Here is a 23,282-nt window from a genome sequence, read left to right on the forward strand (position 1 = left end):
ATTGCGACGACATTGGGAGGCTTTGAGACAGAAAGGTTAATTGCAACTTGCGGGATTCTCTTGTGCGCATGCGTACAAGTGTCAGGTGAATATATTCTAAAAATGTTATTCTCTAAATCTCTTTCTTTCAATTGGATCGCCGTCCTTTATTTCTTCCAATGTCATACAAAAATATCATTATCTTTTTTTTTTCTCAATGATTTCATAAATACGAAAATTGCTGACACGACCTGTTTTTTTTGTTTTTTTTACACTTTGTGCCTACTTGTGCTTCAAGGCACATGATGACCGCCAGATGGCATCAAAGCACATAAAGGTAGTTCATAGCTTCCTGACATGTCCTCAATTTCAGATATATTCAATGATAGGCTGGAAACATTCTTAATATAAAACCTCTAGATTAGATTAGATTAGATTAGAAAATCTTTATTGTCCACAAGGGGCAATTTGGTTCTCAACAGCCGTCCTACACACATCCTATACACACACAAGCAATACACATAATAACAAACAAATGTTCACACATTACTTTAAATACATATCCATACAACTCCCGTGGATGACATCATCTTTCCTGCACATTAGACGAAAGGTACCACAATCCGATGTAGAATGGCAAGGTTCTACAGTTTGTTCAAAAACCCAAAAGCTGAGGACATAAATGGTTCCTAGTAAATGTGAACCTCCTCCCTGTTGGCATTAGTCTAAACTCTGAATAAGGGGGGTGGTGAGGGTCTTCAAGGATGGCCTTTGCCTTCTGAGTGGCTCTAACTTGATAAAGATGGCCAAGATCATTAAGATTAGTGCCATCGATTTTTTGACAGACTTTGACAATATAACCCAGCCTGTTTTTGTTTGAAGTGCTGAGGTTACCAAACAAGGAGGTCATTGTAAATGTTAAAATAGACTCAATAAAAGATGAATAAAATATTTTTAAAAGTGATCTGTCAGTCTAGTTGTGAGATAGGAGGTAATCTCAAAAAACCCCAAAACTTGCAATGTTTGATGGAAGATTTAGGTATGCAGACACCACAACAAAGGCTACTGTCATAAAAAGCATTGCTCAGCTGGCCTAGCCTTAATGTATTTACAGGTTAGTTTGCTGTATGAGCAACAGATTTATGAAATCAGCTTAAACTTTGAGGATGAATCACATTACACAGACAGATGCTGTCCAGAGCTGGGGTCTCATTTATAAAGGTTGCTTACGCACAAAACGGGGCCTGAAATTGGCGTACGCCAGTTTTCACGCCAAGTTTGTGATTTATAAAAAACAAACTTGACGTGAAAATGTGACTACCGGTAAGCAAACTCTGACCCAGGCGTACGTACATTTTAGAGGCAGGGGGAAATTGGCGACGCAGTTGGTGAGAGGGGGAACTGAAGTCAGATTATATTTTGATGCCTTTTATAGATTTCATTCATTGGATAACAACATTAACAGACCCGTGTCACCATCATCACTGAAATCTACACGATCTATTTGAATGTGTGTCTGTGGTGAGTCGTTTCCAATAAGCTGTCATTAAAAGATAAAAGCGTGACTTAAAGTTCATCAAATATTTAATCACCTTTGTCTCACCGTCACATTTCTCCAGTTTCTCCAAGGGTAGAGGAAACACACGGGCCGTATCCTTATGTGTTCGTCGGGAGGTAAAACCAAAGTAACATCAGAAGACGTAAATAAGCTGCCGAGCAAAGTGACAGTCATGTTTTCAATGTTTCTAACGCTGTGCAGAGTCATTGCGTGTAGTTATACTTTAAATTAAGACCGCTGTACGACGCACGCGGAGCGCAGAGACACAGTGACGGCTGCCTCACACACTGATCACATCTTCATTACCTGCATGTGTTTACTGTGTTAATGAGAAAAGTGTGGAGTAAAGCCATGACCGGTTCTCACAGTTATTATCTTACATATCATAATCAGTCAAAGCGCAGGCCAAGCTGCACGGGATGAAACCAACGCATAACAACTTATATTCACGGATCAAACTTCTGTCAGATAATATCAGAGAGGAGATCTCTGAAGGACGTGAGCTCTCTGTAATGTGAAATAAAAGTGTGTCCTGTAAACATGAAACACTGCAGTGAGACCCGTGCGTAATGATGAATGATGGATGCTCTGGCACTGCTGACGGATACACGCTGCAGCGACGTGGAGTCACCGGAGTCACTCGACATTTTTATTAGGGCCCGAGCACCGACAATGTCGGCGAGGCCCTCTTGTAACCCCAAGGATTATTATTATATTATTCTTTATTTCTTTCGTCTGACTTTTGAATCCCCAATTTGCTTGCCTTAACGCGGCTCAAAAGTCCCCAACCATTGCACATGGACCAGGCCTGGTGAAAATTTCGACATTTTTGTGGTCCCGAAAAAAAATTCCCTAAAATGGCTAAACGGCGCCCCCTTGAAGTTGAAAATTTCAAAAGGCCAGCCACATAATAAGGTTCAACATACCAACCACGCACATTTTGAAGTAGACACATTGACGATCAAAAGTTATCCAACAGAATTTCTCTAAGTCAATTTGTGTGGGCGTGGGACCTCGCTATATTTGGACGACATTTTGAAAAAATCTAAACAGTTCTATCTCTCATATGCAATAATGGATCAGGCCCAGGCCGGTCATGCATGATAAGTGCCCCAGCCTGAACGGCTTTATAGGCAAATATTCACCAATATCATATAGCGCCCCCTACTGGCAGCAGAAAATCACATGCCCTACAATTTTTATCCAATCAACTCCTGCTTCGCTCACAATGTTGTTGTCACACTGCAGATGAACATTTGTCAAAGGAATCTTCCTAAGTCAATGGATGTGGGCGTGGCTACCCCTCAAACTTTGATGTCTGCCATGAAACAGGAAATACTTTTTGCTCCTTCATACAGTGTTCAATTTGTTTGAAGTTAAATACACATGATCAGGGTCCATCCCTCAACACACCTATGGGTTTGTTTATCTACTACAGCCATAGCGCCACCCACAGGAAAAACATGGTACTGACATTTACATACAATCTCCGATCTCTTCCAAATTTGACATGTTTCATCATGGGCCCAGCCTGAACTCATCTATATACACCTGTTTGTCATATTATAGCGCCACCTAATGGACACAATGAGTATTTAATCTCAGAACATGCTATTAACATGCCTGTGATCCCAACTCTTTCTATAATGATCTGTGATGAACAATCATTTAGAACATAATTAAAGACACAGCAGCACCTAGTGGTGACAGGCAGTACTGCAAAGTACACTATGCTGATAGCTGCACGAGTATGCTCACAGTTTCAGCCTATGCAGCACAGCAACACCTGCAGCACATCAGGCTGTGGCTTACATCAGGCGGTAGTGCACATCAGGCGGTCGCGCACATCAGGCGGTGCTTGAACGAGGGCCCGCACATATCCGCTTGCGGTTTTAATTTTAATTTGTATTTCTTTTGTGTCCCTCCTGCTGTAAGAAACAAACAATGCGTGCTGTCTGACCTCAGCTTCATTCACGAGGACCACGGTTTGTGTGTCAGAAACTTTATTCTCTCCGTGTTCCTCTCAGTTGTTGCCGTGATTCACAATGAGAACCTATGATCTTCCGGCTCATTTGTATGCATCTTCATTCATAACGTGCTTTGCATTGACCGTATATGGTTGAATGTGGGCGTGAAAAGGGCGGAATACGAGGCTTGAACTTCGTGCGCATATCTCCAGGTGGTTTGTGATTTATAAACGGAACATTGCGTAAAGTTTGCGTGCGAACGGTTTTATAAATCAGAATTATTTTTGGCGCACGCCATTTCCGGGTTTTCGGAGTACGTACTCTTTTAGTAGGGATTCTACGCACTCTTTTATAAATGAGACCGCAGGACTGTAGCTTGATAGACAATAAGTATGCCCTGGATTGTCCTAGAACATGCATCACATTAAAAGTGAATTATTTCGAGCTAAATACATAGGTTTATATGGGTATGTATTATGTATATATATTTTTTATTCAAGCGTGATATTGTACCAAGAGGAATAAGAACAGTGGTTGGCCTTTTTTCATTTGCAACTACTACTTGCAAATGACAAGGTTAAAATTAAAAGTAGAAAAAAAGCAATGCAAAGAAAAAATACGTATTCCAGGAAGACATTCTGAGTGCCACTCTCTTATGACTGAGAAAAAACCTAATCAAAAAACCTAATCAGAAACGTTCACACATACGAGTGTGCCTTTTCCAGTAGAGCTGTAAATTATTAGGTGGGAATGTTGTGTGCTTGGCAGCAGGCTTTATGCCTCACCAGGCATGAATCATGAGGACATCATGCTTGGCCATCACAAATCCAATTCCACCTTTTCCAGCACATCCTGTCTCTGCGCTCCAGGAGTGTTAGTGTATTTAACACCTGACAATGCTGTTGTTCTCACTCATATACAGCTCAAGTAACCGGCTCTAACCTTTCAATATGGTTAGGCTTTTTTTTTATCAACGTGTAAAAATGCTGTGGCAACTAAAAATGGTAAAATTGCATTTGAAATGACTTTACCAACAACTCTTTCTTGCTATACTGACAGCAAACTAGAAAGCAAATCAGACTACAAAATATTTCAGTCAAATTCGAAGGCCTGCTGCACACCATTTAAATAAATGGTGTTCAGCTTTCTCTCTGTCATAAATCCGTCCGATTTTACATCCGGAATAATAAACCCCTTTAACCTCCAGAAAATCAGAGTTTCTAGCATTTTTTTGAGGAAGACATTTGACTGAAAAATCAGAGGTGGAACCAATTATCATGACTATAGAAAGTACTCTATTTTGTTATTGATTACACCTGTGTTTGACAGTCAAATTCTGTGTTGTGTCCTTTATTTCAACTGTAGTTACACTCTATTTTTGGCCTTGTTTGGTAACCAGTGCTCTGGGAATAACGAATAGTTGTCATTTGGTACATTTTATGATTTGATATTGCAGGCTCTATTCATCCTGATATGAAAACTACATCTCAGGAGGTCATGAGCCAGCAAGGTATTTTTTTTTTGCAATGTAACGCAATAATTTGCGCGAAACAAATGAGTGACAGTGACTGCTTTCTGGAGGGATCATACCTTTAAAAAAAAGCCATTCAAGGATGTGTTGCAGCATATTGGACAGAAGCACCCTACCTGTAAGCCAAAACACAGAGAAAACAATGAAGCACAGGAAAAAACCTCTTAATTCTTGTACTTATTTGATCTCTTAAATAGACTATACTGTATGTGATTCTACAAAGCAGATACGAGATTAAAATTGTTTGGACATCAAGATGTCGTGAGAACACCCACAGACCAAATTTAGTGAAGGAGGCCAATAACCGGCTAACACGCCAAAATGAGAGAGAGGGAGCCATGAAGTAGAAAATGACAAGTCTGAGAGAAAGATAGGAAACTGTTAAAAGAAGAAGTGAGGCCTCTTGGGGACATATGTTGATGTAGTTCGAAGTTCTGCAGCCTCAGTGGAAATCTCATTGAACAGTTTACCTGATAGCTTTACAGACAGACAAGTGAAGAGTGTCTTATACTTTCGGCGTCAGCCAAAGGAAGCAAAGCGCTGCTAACTACTTCACAGAAAAGCGTGCGTGAATGATTTGACAAGGTGGTGTTCGAGGAATACCATCTGTCATGTGAAACTGTAGCAACTGTTATCCCACAGAAATTGCCTGCGTAAAGCAAACAAACAAAAACCCTCAAAATTTGCAGGGTCTCACAGAACTTAGGTTAACTGAAGCACTTTTACTTTGCCTTCATAAATTTCCTTATATGAATGCCTTAAAGCTGCTGTTGGTAGTCGTGACATAAACATAATTTTGGAGAGAGACTTCGAATGTCAACACTACCCCACCCCACCAGATTTCCCCTACTTCTCGTGCTTGTTAGATGCTTGCTATGAGGAAGTAGTGCCGGCTTCCCAGCCAATCAGGACAACATAGTAGGGGCCGCCACTCGACCAATCAGGACAGAGGGTCGAAGAGTAGCTCTGATTGGTTTGTGATAACGGGAACGAAGAGGAATAATACCATTGCTTGAAACAAAGGCATTGAAAAACACAGAGATTTGGCCATAATATCAAATTACTTCAATTACTGATGAGTATCGATGGGTATTATGACTTTTTTTCTAAACCCAGCAGAAAAAATAATCTTTTTTTACCACATTCCTACCAACTGCACCTTTAACCTTAAACTAGCTACACGTTTCCAGCATTTTCTGGAACAAAATCTGGACATACAGCTCTTAGTGCCAAGCAAAGCCAATTCGAACTAAGTTAGACTTAAATTAAGGCTACTGCAATTGAAGAAATCATAGAAATGAACTTTTCATTGCAAGATTGTGTTGCCAACCTTACAGCTCAGAATTGGAAAAAAAAAATAGACAAATCCATTTTAAGTATTTGAAGTTATTTTTTCGAATGCCTTTTTGTTTGCCTATTTCAATGTTAAGGCTTTAACAATTTGAATCCAAAGCTAATTTAGAGACTAGAGAGTTGTACTGGAAGCACGTGAACGCAGCACAGGAGGCGTTTCCGTTGTGCTCGCTGGCGCTGCGTCTCTTGCCTGTTCGTTCAGCCTCATTTCTCCTCCTCTCCCCCTCCTCCACCCCCTCCTCTTCCTCTTATTTCTCACCGCATCTCCTCCACCACCTGCCACAGACAGCAGCGACGCAGCGATGGAGAGCTGCAGCATATTGTCATAAGCCCAGGGAACTAGACCACATTTGAGAGAGAAATAAAGACACACGCGTAGGAAAAGAGAGAGAAAGAGGGAGACAGAGAGAAAGAGAGAGGGACGGAGAGTGAGAGGCGGAAACACAGAAACATATGGTGTGCCTGTAGAGCGGCCGTTTCTGAGGACTGCTGATCCTGACTACTGAAACTTATTCACCCACAGTAAGCAACTCAAACCCTCTTTTTCATCGTCATTGGCATTTCTGGACACTTTTCCCCTCGTGCTCCCTCACCTGTGTGCGCGGTGCTTCCACCTCTGATTCATTACTTTGTGCTGCTGGCTGGATTGCGGCTGTTGTGCCTCCCTGTGTGCGCGCACGCACGCACGCACACACACACACACACACACACACACACACACGTACAAACGCGCACAGTGATCATCACAAGACGCGGTGCAGCCTCCAAAAGCTTCTTGTTAGGAGGAAATCGAATTAGACAAGTTATTCCTGTACTAGGGGAGGACACGAGCGACTGGCTTCAGGCTTCCCTTCATTTTGCCAGCACAACTTGTCTCATTCAGGCCCACTTGGAGTCTACAGACAAGCCCTGCGCCTCCCACCTCCTTTTCTCGGTGAGTAGCCATGTCTGGCCAGGCTGTGACCATCCCGGACGACCGGTCGTTCGCCAGCTTCAAGTCGGATTGTCTGTACGAGGATGGCTGGAGTTTAAAATACAACAAGGAGGGCATGACGGTGTGGACCCAGCGTCTGGAGGAGGGGAAGTCCGTCCACAGATTTAAGGTAAGACACTTTGATCCTCAAAGAGTACTTTAAAGGACTCTAAAGTTTAACTTTGGTTTACTTACTTTCTATGAAGTACTAACCTCCACAGAAATATAATAAACTAAAGAGCCAGTTGCTGTTGCAACACAAAGGGGATGAGACAACCACTGCTGTATAATCCAGTCGGCTTATTCCCATATGATTCAAACTGCTGACATGCCTTAACCACTGCTTTGTGCTGCAGGCATCTTAACACAGCATACTGTATATTAGCACACGGAAATGGGCTTTGAAAATCATGGCAGCAGTGCAGGCCTGTACTTATTAGTTGCATGCATACAATGCATACTGTGATAGATTCAGCCATCTATTTATAAATGTGTACAGTGTTACATTCATGCACACTGTACAAGAGAGAAGTGAAAGCAGGAGTAAAGCTCAGTGGGAGTTTTAACACTGTTATCCTGTCTGCTGCAACTCTCTGTGTAAAAGCATATTAGGTGAATATGTCGTCTCACTTTGTATGAAGTTCCTGAAGTTAGTCAGGCATGTTACACACAAGGAAATTAACGAAAGCACGCACCAAAAGAACTCAGTAGATGTTAGAAATGAAAGCAACACAGCCAGCTGATAAGTCTGTAAACAGAAAATGGATGTGTGAATTTGGGTTTGTAATATGTTCATTGTTCAGTGTTTGCAGCGTCTCAAGCGTCTTAATTGAATATATTTGTATTTAATGGCAGAACGTTTGATTTATTCCATCTTTTCCTTTACCATTCAGGTATCAATAAATAAACAGGGCCAAGAATCAATGACACTCCAGTTTGTATAGCCTAGCTCATAACATTAACAAACTCTACAGAAATTTCTGCCAACAGTTACACCTTGCAAACAATGTTCACTGAACGAATCAGAGCATTAAAAAATGAAGAGTATCTAAAACAAGGGAAGCTAAAGTCAGAACTCACTTATTGTAGCTTCTCAGTGTCAGGAAACAGACTTTTAACATAAAGCGGCTTTTACATAGTTCTGACTAATGTTACGCTTTGAACAAGCTCAACTCTGTTTTGGTGTGCGATCATCACATCAGAAATGACCAAAACCAATCAGCAAATGCTTGATGACAACATATCACCCTTGGAGCAAAGCTGCCAACTCTTGGGGGCTTTAGTCATAGCCAGCACTTAGGGATAAAAAGGACATTCAGCCTAGTCGTTGTTTTTGTGTGCTGTTCATTATTAACACTCCTACTAATAACCTGCAAAGTGAGAGTGGATTGCAGTTGAGATTAGACTTGAGTGATCCCTGTATTTGCACGGCAACATCTTCCATGTGAAGATGAATAAAAACTGAATCGTATCAGACCTGGATAGCCTGTTTCTGACTCCCACTCCACACTTTTGTTTAGTTTTTTCCTAATTCTCTTCTTCAATCATGTACCGGCATCCAGAGGAGCTAATGATGACAGTTTACAGGTTTTGAGGGATGGTTGGAAAGAGAGCGCCAGAGAGAGGCAGGGAATAAGGGAGAGAATGTTTGTATGTGGCCAGGGTTTAATGGTCAGGGGTCAGAGGTCACTGAGTAGGTGGGCAGTGGGCAGATAGGTTCCTGTCATCTATTATGACTTATTACCTTCCCTTATTTTGCTCTCCACTCCTACTGTTTTCCAGCACACATCCAAAGCCGTCTGAAATGGTGGACCAAAATGCTTATAACACCAAAATATATGTCACTTGCCTTGATTTATAAGCAGTATCTGTTTTTAGAGTAAATAACCTGAAGAAAGGACTTCTTCATCTCTCTCAAATAGTAGATTTCAGTTGCAGTCATATAACTAGTCCACAGAGGCAGAGCAGCACAACCCACTGTGTAGGCTTCTGTTTAGGACTGGTCAAGAAGAATCAATTCCTGGTGAAAAAAAAGGATTTTTAAGGGTTTTAAAATAGATTATGGTATCACATTTTAAGCTTTATTGAGGATTTTGGATACTAGTTTCTGTATTGGAGTGACTGAACTAATATGCAGGGTGTGAGTGATGGTGATTTGATGCTATATGTAAGATTTTTTAGATATTTAATCATGACTGGCACTGCATACGTTTACAGTTCATTTTGAACAAGAAGTCAAACAGGTTGTGCATCAAAATGCTGTAGATCCTGATCTGTATCTATGTAAGGGTATAATTAGACCGGCATCTGAAAGTACACTTGATGAGTAAACTTTGTTATCTAGCCAAAAAGCTGTCTTTGCAGTTTGTCTCAAATGTGAATATTTGTCTTGGGAGTTGGTGTGGAGGCGTCCTTAGAACAACAGTGTCACTTAAAGTCATGGAAAAACTGCTGCGTATCATCTCACACATTATGTTTGACAGCGGTCATTAATAATGCTTTGTTAGTGGCTTAAGACCCAGAGGACAAACACATTTACACTCTGCCTACACAGCACATTATTGGAAAAACAGTGTTATCCCCTGAAAGCATGATTATACAAGGGATTTGAAATTTGCACATTAAGAAATGAATGCTTGGAGCAAAAATATACTTTACTCACTCTAGTGTTCAGTTTCATCGTCGACTAGCTGGAGCTGCCTGGTTTAAATTATTAATACTTACTAAGAATATACTAAGACATATATATTGTAATGTGGGTATACATTAATACTTTATTTTTAATATAATGCGAAAGACTTAAAAATGAATAAAGTGACTTATTTTAAAATTGGCCTCAGGTTTGATCATAGACCGTATAAAATATAGACGTAGTATCCGTGATGTCAACCATCTGTTTCTGAAGCACTGTTTCGAGGCCAATTGTCGGTGGGAACCATATCGCTGCTGTTGAGTGATTGTGACGTAAAGAGGCGGGCTTTGAGCCTGCTAGCCAACAGCTACAGTTTTCCCGCCAGTCAATCAAGTCAGCTGTGTCTCTCATTGGAGGACTCGTAATCTCAATATCTTCCAAATTGCAGCGTTAGGAAAAAAAATCACCACCAGTACAGTGTGTGCCTATCGAGAAATGAGCTATCCAGACTACATTAGTCTTTTGAATCAGGCTGTAAACATGTTTATCTCTGCTGTAAATTTCGGCTATTTTGAATTGGTGTGTACGTGGTTTCCAGTACTTTGGGAGCCAGCCTCAAGCGGATCCTCAATGAACTGCAGTTTTTAGCACTTCCGCATTGGACTCATATTTTTAGACCGGAGGTTGCCGCTTGAGTTTGATCCAGTCTAGGAGGAATAGGGACCTACAGACTTAAAGTAATGGAATAAACTCATAGGGATATTGTGGGGAAAAAAGTAATGCTAAAGCAGAGTTAGAAGTATGTACACAAAATACAAAAAGAGTCTTAAGTTGCCCATAATGTGTTACCCTCAATTCAAATCAGATGAGGTAAAAAAAGCAAGGATTAAAGCTGAACAAATGCATAGAAATGGATCTTCCTTGTTCATACAGTTAGGCCTATTGTTACCCAGGGGACATTACAGTCTTCACTTCGATGTGTGGGTTGTCTTAAAACCTGAATGACAGGTTCCTCAGTTATAAACTGGCTTCCAACCACTTGATGTGATGCCACTTTCACTCTAAACAGATTTGGCTTCACAGCTGACAGTTTGTGGAGTTTTCCTTCAACGCTTCCAGCCTTTCCACCCCTCAAGACACTGATGTGACCAGACATAAAAGTCTGATTACTGTCACTTGCTATGGGAAACATTGTCATCCTGTATAAAGCGATAAAAGCTGTACAAACTCTCCTCTGTGTAAATGTGTGTGTGTGCTTTCCTGTTGGTGTATCCGGGTTTTAGGAGCGTGAGCAAGCCACCAGGTGTTTACTTTGTTAAATAATGTGGTGTGTGTATATGGGTGTGTGTCTGTGTGCATAGAGGGCCACAACAGCAAAGGGCTTTTCCCCGCTCTTTCTATCCTGCAACTCCTATCATTTTATCTGTACCTGGCTCTTTGTGCGTATGTGTGTGTGTGTGTGTAATGTAGAAAATTGGCCAATCAGGATTGCACAAAGGGGCCATGTGATTTCAGTCTTGTGTGTACTGAAGGAGAGGTTTACCATGTCTACATCAGCAAGGAAAAAATGTGTGTGTGCGCAGAGGATAAGGTTCTGCCCAATCATGCTTTTTCTCGCTGGACAGGTGCGTTTCCTCACAGCAGCTCTGCAAACATGGAGAAGTAGAAAGTAACAGGCATACGTTTGGAGTTGGGTGGCAGTTTATCTTTATGTAAATACAACAGTTACAGAAGCTGGACTTTGCATCTCTCTCTTTCTCTTACTTTATGTTGTACACAATCTGATTGTATCCAAAACCTCACAAGATACACGTTTTTAATCTCTTTAAAAAGACAGAAAACATCAAACGTGTTGTAGTTGTGTGTCGACATTGTTTGTGTGTGCATATAATGTTCAGAGATGTGGGTGTAAGGGTAGAGCATTTAGGGATGCCACAGATACAGCTCATCTATTTATAGCTGATATAAAAGCATGCATCTTTGCTGATGCATGTGGAATGATTTATGCAAGTGTTGACACTTAACGCTTTCTCCCTCTCTCCTGACTTTCTTTGCTGTGAAGTAGATGCCGGTGAAGAAAAAGAGTGATGTATGCAAGAGAGAAAGAGAGAGAGAACAGACGGGTGATCATCATTATCATTAGCGGTGTAATTATCAGCAGACTCATTATGATTGTAATCATTCCCCCATGCCATATTCATCAATAATGACTTCCCTGTCACGGAATCACAGCTGTAATCACTCACACCAGCTATTTTCATCATCATCATCATCATCATCATCATCATCATCATCATCATCATCATCATCATCATCATCATCACCATCAACAACATATCATTTGCCAGCACATGACTCTAACACACACAGAGTACATATGTGGGTGTGTGTCGGTCTGTGTGTAGGTGGTTTTGTTTGTTTTAACAAAGTGTGTGTTCAATCTTTTGACAGCTTTTCAAACAGATATTTTTAAACCTGAAGCTTCCGGGTTTACCTTCTCCCCTGCTGACACACAGGGAAGCCCAGCTCTGAATCACAAGCTCACCCACGCTTCTATTTTTTTACCCACCTCGTTGCCTTTTGCTATCATGTATCAGCACCCAGGGCTAGAAATGATAAGATGCGACGTGTTTAAGGGACAGTGAGAGGTGGCAGGGAGAGAACAAAGTGGGTGAGACAGCATACAAGGGAGAGGAGGTCACTTGGAGTTTTTTTTTGTGTGGGAAGTTGGCACAGCGTGGTGTCAGAAGAAGAAACAAACACTCTCCAAACACATACCTATTGTTTTTCGACCTTTCTACTTCCCTCTGTCCCCTTTTGTACCTATCTGAACTCTCTTTCACCTGCCTCTCTCTATCTCCATCTCCTTGCTTCATGCTGCAGACTTCACTGAATTAGTGTGTAATAGAATTACACACACATGTACTTAGCTGGCTTTTTATCTGCACTGGACGTCTTTTGTTCCCTACTGTTCTCTTTTTCCACCTTTTACTTGCTTTTCATTGTTTCTCCTACTTCAGTTTCACTTTGCCTGTGGACACAACACATCCATTATTCTCCCTCTTTCTTACTGACCTACTAGTCCTCTACCAATCTGTTCACACATACACGCACACTGATACTGATATGGTGTTGCCTTCTGTAGATACAGCAGGTTGCACATCAACAGTTTCTGTTTTGTTTTTAATATATCTGGTGTAGCGTTAATGAAATTAGAGCAGTATCAGATAACTTTTCAGATCACTAATCTCATTTAACTCTCTATGAACCTTATTTTTGTAAAAGTCTCCATGCTCTTGTTTCTTACTTACAATTAGGTAAACCTTATGGCTGAATTGTTTAGTTGCACTAGATTGCTCCGTGGGCTGGTGAAAGTTGTGCACTTTGGATGATTTCAGCATTACTTTAAATCAAAGTAGATCACAACAGATGTAAGATAAATGCAGTTGACAAAATTGCAAAGCTGTTTGAAACTATTACTAAATGGACTTTCACCTGCTACTAGAATCTACATGAATCAGCTACAGCATTATATCCACCTGCCTCATCAGATTAGAACCAAAACACCCCTGACCTGATGAGGCATGGGCTCCTCCAGACCTCTAAAACTCTGCTGTGGTATCAGACACCAAGATGTTAGCAGCCGATTCTTTAAGTCCTGAAATTGGAAGTCACAGCCTCCGTGGATTGGACCTGATTGTCCAGTACATCCCACAGATGCTCGGTTGGAGTGAGATCTGGGGAGGTTGGAAACCAAGTCAACACCGCAGTGTTTCCAAAGGCCACCTTCTTTATTACCTCCATGTCCAGTTCTGATGCTCATGTGCCAGACAAGATGCTGTTGATGGTGGACAGGGGCCAGCAAGGGCACTCTGGCCGGTCTGTTTTATGAGTTCAGTGGTAGCAGATAACATTTAGCACAGAATTGGGTTGAAGTCAAAGTAAGCTATTGAAAGTTTAATGATGTAATTCCTAACATTGACTTTTATTAACTTTTCTGTGGAACTCAACGCCAAAGAAAAAAGTAAAACTCTTAAGAAACTTTGGTCCAAATCAAGCTGCAACCTCAGTTTTAAAAAATGTGAGTCCAATGCAGAAGTGCTAAAAACTGCAGTTCATTGAGGATCCGCTTGAGGCTGGCTCTGGAAGTACCGGAAACCACATATGCACTAATTCAAAAAAGACGATCTTTACAGCAGAAATAAACATGTTCACAGCCTGGTACAAAAGAGGAGCGTAGTCTGGATAGCTCATTTCTTGATCAGCACACACTGTAGGGGGGAGAATTTTTTTCTAACTTGGCAATTTCGAAGATATTGAGATTACGAGTCCTCCAATGAGAGGCATAGCTGACTTGATTGACAAGCGGGATCATTGTGGCTGTTGGCAAGGAGGCTCAGAGCCCGCCTCTTTACGTCACAATCACTCAACAGCAGCAATATGGCTGCCGCCAACTATTGGCCCCAAAACAGCGCTTCAGAAACAGATGGGTGACGTCACGGATACTACGTCCATATTTTATACAGTCTATGGTCCAAATCCAGTGTTTGATCCTAAGCATTCATGGAGTGTACAATTGGAGAGTGAACATGTGTGTTAATGGATATCTGTATTAGACTCCAGAAAAATGTATTACATCAGGTTCTTCATTAAATAGCAAATGTTAGCTCCCTAACATGCAAAGTAAGACAGACAAATGGTAAACCCGCAAACAACTAGAATGCTACAGTGTTATCAGGTCATACAGTATTAGCTTACAGGTGATAGCACTGCTGCGCCTGAATGCAGCCCCAGGCAGCTGCTAGCGTTGCTGTACCCCTAGTCTTTAAATCTTCTGTATGACAAAGTTGGTAGTCTTTCTAATTTAGAAAAAAGATTTTTCCCAATCTATCACGAGCACTTCAGATGACAAGTTTTTATGTGGCAAGTGCATATTTTATGCACACAAGCTATTTCAGGTCCTATTATTGTTATACACTTTGAGTAGATCTCCCATTTACACAGCAGTACAGACAAATGTAGAGTGAAGATGGTGATCATTTTCTTAAATGAAGCCCTTGGGGAACTGGGGAGAGAAGAGGGAGCAGATTGAGCTATAAACCCTCTGGACTGATTCATAATGGGAGCTAAAATCATCTGGGACAGACAACCACCCTCGGCCCATTTCTGTCTCATCCACTCTTCTTGTTATGTTGTCTTCTTCTCTTAGTCTGTCTGTGTCTCTCACTTGCTCTTAGTGTTTCTTTGTGTCACTCATCCTCCTCCTTTTTCATTATCTGTCTTCCTCTTCATGTGACTCTCTCTTCTCTGTCTCCTTGTTGTTATTATTAAGACTAATCCCCCCTGGCAATTGTAACTGTAGTAACAGCTTTTCTCCGGGGCTGCCTGCAGAGCTGTCTTTACACAGGCTCTATGTACGTTGTCATCTACTTCAAACCTGACATAGCAAGGAGTCAACAATGCTATAAATCAACAAGTGTGCATTTCTTAAGGTTAATTTAGCTTAGATTTTTACTTTGAAATAGATAAGATTCATAGTGTGTGCTGACCTAGTCCATCCAGTATTGTTTAGGGTTTAATGAATCTGAGTTTCAGCATGAAATTGAAACTATACTTTTGCTTCCTTCTTTTGTCCAAACAGAAGGGGACATGTGGGCGTATATGGCCTCTTACAAACTAGCGCTGAGAACCACTGCTATCCCATCACTCTCACAGCCCATTTGACAGACTGTGTGAGTGTGTGTGTGTGTCAGTCTCTATGTGCACTGAGCTGATTGTGTTGTTTTCACTTTAACAGCTCACTTCTAGTAATGACTCATATGTGGTCTGAGGCCTGTCTCTTGATGCTCCCGTAATATTCAGTTTTGTCTGTGCCTCTCTCACACACAGCCTCTGCTCTCTGACACATCTGATGTCTGGTCATTTACATGCCAGTTGCTGTATCTGCCTCTGTGTGTGTTTCTCCCAAACTGAACCCTCAACTGTAGTATTTACACTCACACACACACACCAGATCAGAACCTGTGTCCTGATGTATCCTGAAGGGTTTATTCCTTTGTTTTACGCCCACTTTTTTCCAGTATAATAAGTATCAAACTCCTTAACAATAGCTCATGTCTTTCCTCTGTATTTATAGGACACAGCTTATTGAAACATATTGGATTTCCTTGCCTTGAATTGAGCTGTAGAAAATCAAAGGATTAGTGCTGAATCATAAGTAACTTATTGCAAATATCTGCTTAATAAATCTGATTTCTTCCATGCCTGAGTTGTTTTAGCTGTGAGTTGTGTGTACATCTTTTGTTGCCTAAACAGAACCTCTGTTTGTTTTTCTGTCCGTGTCTCACTCAGTGTCGGATGGCCTGTAAGGAGGTGTCAGCTGAGACCATGTATGACGTTCTCCATGACATCGAGTACAGAAAGAAATGGGATACAAACGTCATCGAGACCTTTGACATCGGGAAGCTTACGGTCAATGCGGATGTCGGGTACTACTCATGTATGTTACACACACATGTGATAACATATGATGTTTACAAAAGCATTCATTTGTCATTAATATGATCTGACGCCGTGAGATGAAGCAGACACACAGAGATAGCACACATTGGCTCTACAATTATTAGTTCAACAGATTTGTGTCACTTGCTGACAGGGACTTGTCCGGGACCTCTTCGGAACCGCGATGTCATCACGCTTCGCTCCTGGCTGCCGATGGGGAAAGATTACATCATCATGAACTACTCTGTCAAACATCACGTGAGTATAAGCTCAAATACACATGCATACAGGACTTACAAATGCTCTGCTGGGACCCTACTCAGTCACCCCTCTATAACTCTGCTAAATGTGTTCAAAGCTGCATTCTGAAAGAAACAAGTGTACATTGGGTGAGCTGTCATAATCGCTGATCCAGTTTAACAAGGGCGTTGTATGAAAAGAAATCCTTAAATATTTGTGGAAAGTCCTCAGCACAAAGCCCTGTGTGTGTTTGCATCAGTCGATTAAATATCTACTCATCTCTTACGGAACTATTCCATCCAGGAAGCAGAGAGTCTGGCGTCTTTCCAAAGTAGAGAGCACTTCTTGAAGCTTTTACCTGTAGGAATGATAGATGTACTGAGCACTGGGACTGCCGCACTTCAAGTGTGGGACAGTTAATCTGACTCAGTTGACTACATTGTGTTTCCAGTCATGCTTTTTAAGAACTTGAGTGCTGTGAATGCCAAAGACCAGTAAAACAAATAGTCTGATTAGAGAACCCGAGACTGTGTGAGCGACTTTCTGTTTGGAATTAGTCCCAAATCCCCAGCCTTAAGTTGGCTCCATTTCTATGTTTCTTGTCCAACTGAAGGACGAGGTTAAGAGTGGTAGGATGTGTAAAAGCATATAATCATCACCTCTCTCTACGGCTAGAACAATCAAGTATTTTCATGATCAAATTATCTCTTTTCTTTCCTTGATGAATTAATTCGATTGGAGAAAAAAGGTGAAAATGCATTTCCTGTGCAGCTGACTGCCTGACATGTACTACTAACAGTCTTGAACCAAATAATGTTCAGTTAGTTATTCCATACGACGAAAAGGCAGGTTGAAACTGTTCATCAAAATAGTGTTTCAAAAGTCTATGTATCCACTTTACTTGACTAATGTTTCATTTCCTTTCCTCTTCTTTTAAGCTTGTCTTTCTGTCCCCCTATTTTTCCCTCTCCCTATGTCACTCAGTACAATAATGTTTACAGAAGGATAAGAGCTCTCATGTGACTTTTAGCTGTTGACTTCCGTCTCCCCTTCCGCATTCCTGCATCAATTAGTGGTTACGAACATAATGGACAGCATTTGTGTGTTCCTCGTGTGTGTGTGCATGACTCCATGCCAGGGTCACTCTTACTAATAAGTAGATTGTTGGAGCTTGACCTGTGCATTGCTGCCTTGGAGGACACTTAATGGAGTGCTGAATTCAGTTGATCTGCAAAGAGTCAGTCCATTTGTACTATATTTGACATTCAACTACACTTTTTCAATGAATGAGAACAACAATTGTTTTTTCTCTTCTACAAAAATAATCCTCTCTATTAGCTGTCCCTGATTTCCCAGAAACCTGCACATATAATGATTTATGAAATCTATAATTTAACTGCAGAGAGAAGCAGAAATTCCTACAATGTAACATGTTGGTAGGCAGATGCTGGTCAAACACAAGTTATAGAAATATTAGGGAATAATTAAAGCAGTTACTGAAGTTTCCATCTCCTTCTCAAGCACACTGCTGCTGTGTGTGCTTCATAAGTTCACCGCAGTGTGCCTGTCCCAGTTAGCAGAGGCTAACCAGCACTGTGCTATCATCATGAATAATTATCCTTAGATATGTAGTCAAAGGAGCTAGCAGAGGAACAGTGGGCTGGAGCTGGCCTTTACTTCTGTGTTTTTCAGCGGGTAGTGAGGGTAGACTGGATTTGCATCAGAAAGATGACTGTGAAGCAAAAGATTCAGATTGAGCTGCAGCAGAAAAACACCCTGATGCTAACCCTGCACACTTCATGTTCCCTGTGATCCAGATCAGAAGACCTGAAGTCAACATTTCTGTTTTTGTAACTCTATTTTTAATATATATCTGCTTGGGGATGCACGTGTGCATTTATTACATTCCCTGATAAGTAATGACTTATGCTGCAGTGTACAATACATCTACTTAATACATTAATTAAATCTAGACATTCATTCAAACATGCTTTAGGATTTTAAAAGGCTCCTTGTCTTGTTCAAGGCTGTTAGTACAGCGGATTAGGATGATGTTAATTGTGTGTGTATGTCCTGTCTCTACAGAAATACCCTCCTAAAAAGGACATGGTGAGAGCTGTGTCCATTCAGACGGGCTACTTGATCCAGTGCCAGGGACCCAAAAGCTGCACTCTTACTTACCTGGCCCAAGTGGATCCACGAGGTAACTATACTCACACACACACTCACAAACACACTCACAAACAGCATCAGAAGAAAAAAAAACAAAGCACAAGGGTATGAACACACACTCACAATCACTCCCAGGTGCTTAACACCATTTAAAGTTCTAATGAATGATTCATTCCCCTGCCTTTATGTCCTAATGTGTTGCCATAGAAACCATATGAAGGACAGTCGTTTTACTCTACTTTCTCTCTCTCTCTCTCTCTCTCTCTCTCTCTGGCTCTGTACTTCTTCCTCTTCTCCCTTCCTTCCTGTTCTTTCGCTATTTATCCATCTTTTTTCTCATTCTCCCCTTAATACAACTCTTTCTAGCAACTCTCTTGCAACAGCTGACTGTCTAAATCTCTTGAATCACTTGTTCCTGTTAATTTGTTTGTGAGTGGAAAGCATCTGATTAAAGTGATCAGCATGTTACAAACCTTCACTTTGATTCATGATGACTTGACACGTAAGACAGCAAAACCTTGGTCTCTTTTTTAAACCTTCCTCTCCCTTTTGTCTTTTACTTTCATTTTCACTCTTTCCTCTGTGGTTCTCACTAACTCTGCCTTTTATTTACAGGATCATTACCCAAGTGGGTTGTCAACAAGTCCACCCAGCTCCTCGCTCCCCGTGTAAGTATCTGCAGATGAACTGGGAATCTGTGATGTGGAGTGTGTTGGTCAGTGTGTTAATCCAAAGACTGTATATTAAAGTTCACACAGAACACAGTGGTTCAAGATGAGAAATACACAGCTTACATGCATGCTGTAAAAAAAAAACCATGTATATTTCAAATCATTGTTCACTGTATTTGCCTGTTTGGGGGTATGAGCATGTTTGATGAAATAGAGCAAAAACTCCCTGGAGAGCACCCAGGGTTGAAGGATTCCCTTGGTATAAGTCATAAAAATAGAAGCTCAGAGAGACGCTCAAATCCCACTGAAAATATCCATACCAACCACTTTCACAAAATAAATAGCAGAGGAATTTTCTGCCTGTTTTTTTTTTTTATTATTTCTCATTGTGATGCGTTGATAATTCAATTAAGTTACAATGATGCTTGTAGATATCACCACTTGGTTCAACTTTCTAACTTTTCAACCAACTCAAGAAGGATTTTTAATCAAGAACATATTGATCTCATCGATTTGTCACCTTTGGTGCAATGCCAACTGTGCAAAGGTCCTTAATGATTGTCTCCATCTAATCTGTCTTTTCTTGGCAGAGACCATGAAAAAGGTATCTTGTCTGTCTTATGCTATTCAGCTTTTTTTTGTCCTTTTCAGGCCTTGAAGAAGATCAACAAAGCCTGTTTGAAGTACTTAGACTGGAAGCAGAGACACAACCCTGGCCACAAGCCCTGGCTCTTCCCCGAACAGACTACATTACCCAATATCCCACTGTCTGAGCTAAGCATCCAGCACGCTGAAAGCCTGGAGAATATTGATGAGAGCTCCCTGGCTGACACCCAGGAGAGAGAGGACAGCGACTAACACACACACTCACTCAATCACACACATGCAGTCACGTATTCATACAGAGATGTACAATAATGCAGGGTTACATGCATGCCTTATACACATCGATAATTACACCTATTTATATGTGATTATATATGTACAGGTGTGTATGTAAAATACATGCACATGCATACTATTCATGTTGTTGCATATACAATCACATATACTTTATATATGTATCTAAGCATTCATGCACACTGACAAACTCCATTTCATGCCTGCATCCATAATGTATGATCCTATAACATAAAACATGAAACATAGATGCACTCGCATTTACACACAAGGGGCCACAACACTATGTATTTATACAATTCAGTAAACTAACAATCCTTGTAATCAGATTAGGGGGTGTAACTGAGATTTGTTATGCCAGTTAGAGGGATATCAATATTTTCTAATTTGGACCTATGCAGATTATTGTAGCAGAATATATTTACATTAAGGTTTACGGTCAAAATGTTTACAGACCTACCAAGCCGTGCACATCTTGTCCTCATTCACCATAGACTCAATGGATCCCTGAGTTATACTCTCATTTATTTCCTAGCAATTATCCAGCGCCACCCTTACTGCTTATTCCTCTGAATTATACATTAGCACACTGGGCATATACACGCAAAGTCTGTGTCCTTATTCCCATGTTGTCCCTCTATCGCCCATTATGTCTCCATCACATTATTGTGTAAGCACACTTAATAAAAAAACACAGGTGTGCAGAAGGCAGCTGGAACCCAAAACCCAACCTGCAACCCCCTCATACACACACGCACACACGCACACAAGCACACAAGCACACATGCACACACACACACAAACAGATTTAACACTCACACGTACTGTCTGCTCCTCTTTTTGAGAGATGTATGAATGTATGTAGAGTTTAAAAATTAAATACAGATTCCTACAAAGGTTTTCAAATTACTCCTGTGATCTGAGTCTTTTATTCTGCGTATGTGTTTGTGTTTTTTCGCCTTTGCTCGGTTGCTGTCATTGCTGCCTGTAGGCTCTCCTGTTTGTGCTGATGCTGAAATAACTTTAAAAGAGTCACTGACCTGATTAACTGGCTGATCTGCTGCCATTCACACAATCATTCAGTCACACACTCACACACTCACACACACACACACACACACACACACACACACACACACACACACACACACACACACACACACACACACACACACACACACACACACACACACACACACACACACAGCCATAAACTCTCAAACTGCCCAGCCATGATTACAACAGGGAAAAGCAACATATTGATAAACAGTTGTGTGCATCTGTGCGTGCATTTGTGTTTGAGTGCAAGCAGCCATACGTGTCGATGTGTGCGCAGTGGCCTAGATCGGAATTAGGAATCCCCCAATCTGTTGGCATGGCAACTCTGAGATCGACCCAGCAGCAGAAGGAGACGGAGAGACGAGAGCTTTCATGTCACTGAGGAAGTGACTTATTGCGGGATGTCTGCTTCTTCTTCACTTTGTAGAAAATGCTAAATAGCATGTATTCTCTAAAAGCACTGTGTGCAATTGCTGCATTTCCAGCTCCCCTCTGATTGGTTAATTGGATAACATAAAACATGTCATCACACACTTACACATTGCGTAGCAACCAAATTGAGCAGATTATTACACTTTAAATTAGGATATTTACTGATACTCAATGACGCTATCAGACCGTTTCAGTAAGAGGAACACATTACTGCGCATGTAACATCATTGCCCAGAATAATTTGTGCCTGTCATTCTCTCTGTTTGTTCCCTTTTACCACATCCGCCTTTACATATGCACCACCCAATGAAATATGTATGATAAAGCTTTGAGTATGTGAGCATTGCATGACCCTTGCATGTACATCCGTGGTCCTTCTTCTTTTAGACTCATGGCCTGTTAATGCCTCTGCCCTTCTATATGACTATCCATCCATCCTTCCTCAGGGTCTTAATGAGGCTTCATGCTCAACCATCATTATCTGCATGTGTGTGTGTCAAAAGAAAGATCCACCTGCACTGATATCTCGTGAACTCTGTGTCCCAGTTGTATTCCTGCATTGTCTTCCATCCTCCTCCACAGCAGGAGAAGACATAAGCGGCGTGACGGCCGGCATCCCTCTCTGTGTATGTGTGTGTGTGTGTCTCTGCATATGTGTCACACTGCCACCCCCACAGCAACCCGGCCCACCAGGGCTGGTATCCTAGTGATGACTCATCACCACCCCACCTCCTGTTCTTCTCTCCCTCTCTCCATCTCCCTCTATCTCCTGTATTCTTCCCCTACTCTTCCCCTGCCCCATATCCTTTCCACACCTTTGTCTTTCTGTGCCCTGTTTCTTTTCTTTCTCTTCTCTTCAAACTCTCATCAATCCTTTCATCCACACCTCATCCAGGCTACTTTACCCTCTGATCCTCCTGTCTCTTCCTCTTTCAGTCTAATCTTTTTCTTCCCTCCTCTGAACCATTGGTTCACCTCCATTTATCCCAATCCAATCCCATTTAGCTCTTCTCTCCACATCTCGTTGGTGAATTGCTCCTTTTGCCCTTTTCTGCTTTTACCGCCTCCCTCTCATCAGTCTCCTTTATTTTACTTCTCGCCTTCTCCCTGCCTTGCATCACCTACTACCACCTGTTTCCTCCTTCTATCACCTTTCATCTCATCTCCCTTCTCTTGTCTCATTTCTTCACATTGATCTTTCCACCACAGCCCTGTGATCTTTACCTGCAGGTCAAAAGAAAAATGAGTAGCTCATGAAATCACTGATTTGTCATAGACTCAGTCTATTTTTCATCCAAGCTTTCAGCCATCATA

General features: G+C 41.3%; 2 protein-coding genes across 2 annotated transcripts in view; one reads left to right on the top strand and one right to left on the bottom strand.

The window, feature by feature from the left end:
* The window catches only part of clpb (caseinolytic mitochondrial matrix peptidase chaperone subunit B), a 41,262-nt gene extending 39,536 nt beyond the window's left edge, over positions 1–1,726 (bottom strand). The window contains exon 1 of the mRNA XM_034700724.1: positions 1,572–1,726. Coding sequence (XP_034556615.1) covers positions 1,572–1,711 — 140 coding nt within the window. The 5' untranslated portion in view covers positions 1,712–1,726. The remainder of the gene's footprint in view (positions 1–1,571) is intronic.
* Positions 1,727–6,605: 4,879 nt separating this feature from the next.
* Positions 6,606–21,386, top strand: stard10 (StAR-related lipid transfer (START) domain containing 10). Its single transcript, XM_034700729.1, has 6 exons — positions 6,606–7,491; positions 16,345–16,492; positions 16,649–16,752; positions 18,820–18,937; positions 19,522–19,574; positions 20,229–21,386. Exons 1-6 carry the CDS (start codon positions 7,333–7,335, stop codon positions 20,433–20,435), a joined length of 789 nt encoding a protein of 262 aa, XP_034556620.1. The 5' UTR covers positions 6,606–7,332; the 3' UTR covers positions 20,436–21,386.
* Positions 21,387–23,282: the final 1,896 nt, after the last annotated feature.

This window comes from Notolabrus celidotus, chromosome 14 (genome assembly GCF_009762535.1).
Source record: "Notolabrus celidotus isolate fNotCel1 chromosome 14, fNotCel1.pri, whole genome shotgun sequence".
NCBI classification, from domain to species: domain Eukaryota; kingdom Metazoa; phylum Chordata; class Actinopteri; order Labriformes; family Labridae; genus Notolabrus; species Notolabrus celidotus.

Coding starts and splice junctions, on each gene's coding strand:
- stard10 (XM_034700729.1), top strand. CDS start 7,333: ATGTCTGGCCAGGCTGTGACCATCCCGGACGACCGGTCGTTCGCCAGC. Junction 16,493..16,648: donor GGATGTCGGGTACTACTCAT/GTATGTTACACA, acceptor ACTTGCTGACAG/GGACTTGTCCGGGACCTCTT. Junction 16,753..18,819: donor ACTACTCTGTCAAACATCAC/GTGAGTATAAGC, acceptor CTGTCTCTACAG/AAATACCCTCCTAAAAAGGA.